We start from the raw sequence: 4,430 nt of genomic DNA, 5'->3' as shown, positions 1-4,430 counted from the left end.
ATGACTGGATATAAAGTCATCGAGCTCTCTCAATTGGCTATACCAATCAAGAGCCTTGAAAGCTCGAGCTTTGGAAGCTATCAATGACTGGCGATGTATTCCGGTCATTGAGAGCTTTGCAGCAAGCCATTGACAACCGGCTATACCAGTCATTGAGAGCTTGGCAAGCCATTGATGACCGGCTATACCGGTCCTAGGGACCTTTGCAAGCTATTGCCGATCGGTGACTGGCTGTATTGTTCATGAGGTTTGTTGTAACTCCATTTGATGACTTGGTCATCTTGGAGTGCTTCTGGATTATAGCAACCACGGGTGTGTGCCAGAGCCGCGCGGGTTGCTATATGCAAAAATTGAGTTGCCATCCCGGGGTTTTAGCAACCCGCTTTTACCTCCCTGGCTGGAGATGCTCTTAGTTGGAGATTGCTGGCAAATCCAGATTTGCAGCCTACTAAAATCCATAACAAAACAAAAACATTTGGGTCCGATCCATCCTTTTTGGAAAACACAATATGCTCCGCAGCAGAGTCACAACAAAAAGTACCCACAGTATGTACTGTGATTACAGAATGGATGTGCAACTGGATGCCGGTGCAAGAGGATTCATTCTTGGGTTATGAGAAGAATGTAATGGTGCATATTTTTGGGATCATTGTGCACAGCAGAAAGAAAGAAAAGCAATTTTATAGCGAGCAAAGAAATCTTTTGAATGTGTCCAGTAGGTAACAAGGCTCAAAAATAAACAGGCTAGGTAAAATATTAAACTGCAAGTGAAACATCTTTTGGGACAACATTATTCAAATTCAAATCCAAACTTAAACCCTTGGGGATCAACGTTTTGATTGCCGTAGTCGTTCCCGAGGGCATGAGAACGACTGTGATCATTGTCAGCGTCGGGCTCTGATTGATTAGTTGGGTCGACACCGATTGCATTTTTTGACTTTTTGATTTCATGCCACATCGAAGAATCTGTGAAAGACTCTGGCTGACAAACAGGCTGATTCTTTCGCTTCCGAACTTGATGATTATCGTCCCCACCATTTTGATGGTGCAGGTTCATTCTGGACCGGTTTTGATTTCGTTGATATTCTAATTGTTCAACTGAATCCAAGGTCTCACAGAGAGTTTTCTCCGAAACTTTCTGCGAATGAATTAACTGAGCAAGGAACTTATCGAAAATTGATGACCGGGGTTTATCTGAAAGCGTTGGGTTACAATCACTGTCGCTATCTCCAGTGAGCTCTGTCACGTTGAACTTGAATCCGGACAATTGGTCCGGTTTATATTTCATAAAATGTAGTACTGAGTTCAATTCGTTGTCTGAGACAAAATTTTGTGTGACCGCGATCGATGGTTCCAAGTTGATGACGACTGCAGAATGGACACCAGAATTAGTTTAATCAACATTAGACATGGGTATCAGCCGAAGATTCTGCCACTCACGATGCCACCAACCGGATGGAACGTAGAAGGTTTCGCCGGCCTCGCAAATACCTTCGAGCATCAAACCGCGCGTCTCCGGATCTTTGGCGAACCAACCGTATGTTTCTTTCGCAAAGTTGTAATAATTCAGAAACCATTCTACACACCAGAAGCGAGCAGATCAGTTGGAAATCCAACGTTGAAAGGGTAAGAAGATCAATACCAGGGATGGACAACGGGCTCTCGACTTCACTTTCGTCTTCGTTGACGATCACTCCGGGTGGAGTGGTATGAGGAGGGAAACAAATCCAATATTTTCTACCGGTGATCACGGCATTCCAAGCAGACGTTCCATTAGGGTCGATATGCCAAGTCGATCCAGATCGGGCGGGTCCAATAATCTGTGGGATGGGCAGAAATAGATGCGTGGTCAACTATTCAAGTAGCTTTCGAGTAAGAGGAATTGATCCCTTGGAGATACGAACAAGCCAACGGTAGTCAGGTCTTTGATCCCCCAAACAAGAAAACAAATCTTGCTCAAAGATTCGAGGCACAAAGAAATCTTCACCCAAGCCCCTTTTGATCGATGATTTCTCGACGAATTGACTATCGAATAGGTATATCGGGCTCTCATCTAACAGACAGTTATCGTGGTATTCTCGATAATCCGCAAGTGTAGTGAGAGTTGATTCAGCCCTGAATTCGAGGTTTGGGTATCGTTTGGTTAATGATTCGAGTGTCCAACAATGACTTGATGAACGGCTGTATGCTGGCCATTCCTCAATTAACCCCTTCAAGATTGTAGGTTTGTTGGGAAGTTGAAATGTGCTGGGCTCTTCGATGGTAATTTTGTCGATATTGGAATGGGGCTTCCTGGGTCCAGTCCGGCGTCTGATGATGGAATTGATGGAATGACTAACACAAAGAATTGGTTGGAATAAGACATCTGAGAAGACGTTTGGTGTTTGAATCAAATCAGTCGGAAGATGTGAGTGATCGACATCTTGGTTCTTGGGTGACTTGAAAAATTTCAAGATATAAGTCGATCTCCAACTGCCTTTCCAACCGCATAGACGCTCTTGATTTTTGGAGATAAACCCAGGTTTCCAAAGAGCATCTAGTCCGGCACACCAAGCAAAGAAATATCTACTGACGGCTTGGCAGTGATGTAGATCTGGCGGCGTTAGTTCCGAAAAGATAAGTAAAAGCAGTTCATCTGAAAGGATCGATAGTTTTCCCAGACTTGTCGCACGAGCTGAGTAGGCATCTTGTGGAGAAAGGACTAAGTTTCCGAGAGGTTTGAGTGATCGAGGATTGATGGATGCCTGGTTCAATGCTGTATCCGGACGGTTGGGCGAATGTTTCGTCAACAGGCCAATGTCTCGTGGTCGTTCAGAGCCGTTGGCATAATAAGGGAACTAACTGGTTGCTGCCATTGCTAATAAATATCGTCCATCACTCTTCCAATCGACCAGGTTTTAGTTGAGTTTGTACATGTTTGACTCACGCATTTGCGTTCTTAGATTCCAGCCCGAAGTTGATGGAGGGTAGGGAAGTGGGAAGAAGGATCGAGGTGATTGGACGGCCAGTAGGAGAGGGAGTTTCACTTGAAAAGAAAAAAAAAAAAAGAAGAAGCCTCTTGTCAAACTCAGGTCAGAAACAACGAAAACAAAAAAAAATAGATATTATATCTAAGGAACGGACCTACTTCGAGCAGAAGCGGAAAACTCTTCGCGCACAGAATCAACCGTCCCCCGACGTCAAGCCCGCTGTGCGCGCAAGCCAAAAAATACTTTGCGCACAGCGACTTCCCCCAAAAGGAGGGGGTTTTTCTGGATAATTTTTTGATGGATCAAAAGAGGGGGCCTTACTTGCCCCCTCAAAAAATATTGGACTTTTTGGAGGTGTCCTCCATGATGTAAAAAAATGTAATATTAATCCAAAAAATCAGCTGTTGAGATAGTGTATTAGCATTTCCCTATGTAGTATGCTTCTAACCTATACACCCACAACTTAGCCTATAAATAGGGGGTTTCAAACATGGTGCAGGTCCTGTTTCAGGAACCCCAAATTCAGGAAATTGGTGCAACTGCAAGACACCCTGCATACATGGACCCAATTTTACCCAAAAAACATGCAGAAATAATTTGAAAATTCTTTGTGCAGGAACTTTGTTTTCCTGGATTGGGTTTCCTGAACTGGGACCTGCACCATGTTTGAAACCCCCTATTATACATGTATATAGTCTAGTTGTTCTTCTTACTGTTATCCTTCTACACTAGAGAATAACGATTTGGACCCGTTGCTAGGTACCCAGCACCGCTGGCACCCGCCGCGCACCCGCCAGGCGGTGCCGGGTGCCTGTTTTTTTGTGAAAAGTGGGGGTACCCGGGTACCGTTTGAGGTACCTGCTCAAGTGCCTCCCAATGTGGCAGGGGCTGGAGCACGTGCCTAATACATTGCACCCGGCGAGCCGGACTTTGACCATCTCACCAAGAGAAATTCACACCTCTTGGCAAGATGGATTTGTACCAGTGCGCCAAGAGGAATTCATCCCTCCTGGCAAGCTGGACTTTGACCAGCTCGCCAAGAGAAATCTACACCTCTTGGCGAGAAATCCATCTCGCCAAGGGGTATGTCTCTTTGCGAGCTAGTCAAAGTCCAGCTCGCCAAGAGGAATACACACCTCCTGGCGAGCTTAATTTTTACACCAGCTTGCCAAGGGTGTTCTTCCCGGTGAGCTGGTCAAAGCCCAATCCACTGAGAGGTGTGTGTTCATCTAGGCTGCAAGCTGGACTTGACCAGCTCGCCAAGAGACATACCTCTTGGCAAGCTGGACTTTGGGGAATTGGTGTCCCCAGTCCCGTACGCCAAGTATGTGAAAAAAAGGCACAAAGTACCGCTGGTACCCGCCAGGCGGTGCCTGGTGCGGTACTTGGTCCCTGCTTTGGGAAAAAAACGTACCCGGTACCCGGGTCCAAATTGTTATTCTCTATTCTACACTGAATCAT

General features: G+C 45.6%; 1 protein-coding gene across 1 annotated transcript; it reads right to left on the bottom strand.

Moving 5' to 3' along the window:
* Positions 1 to 790: 790 nt before the first annotated feature.
* On the bottom strand, positions 791 to 2,855 carry PtA15_11A6 (uncharacterized protein; the record flags this gene model as incomplete). Its single annotated transcript, XM_053161636.1, has 5 exons — positions 791 to 1,368; positions 1,441 to 1,578; positions 1,643 to 1,820; positions 1,905 to 2,755; positions 2,843 to 2,855. 5 exons carry the CDS (start codon positions 2,853 to 2,855, stop codon positions 791 to 793), a joined length of 1,758 nt encoding a protein of 585 aa, XP_053024874.1.
* Between the last annotated feature and the right edge of the window lie 1,575 nt (positions 2,856 to 4,430).

This window comes from Puccinia triticina, chromosome 11A, assembly GCF_026914185.1.
Source record: "Puccinia triticina chromosome 11A, complete sequence".
NCBI classification, from domain to species: domain Eukaryota; kingdom Fungi; phylum Basidiomycota; class Pucciniomycetes; order Pucciniales; family Pucciniaceae; genus Puccinia; species Puccinia triticina.
The sequence above is the reverse complement of the archived record's forward strand: the minus strand, read 5'-3'. Positions and strand labels throughout refer to the sequence as shown.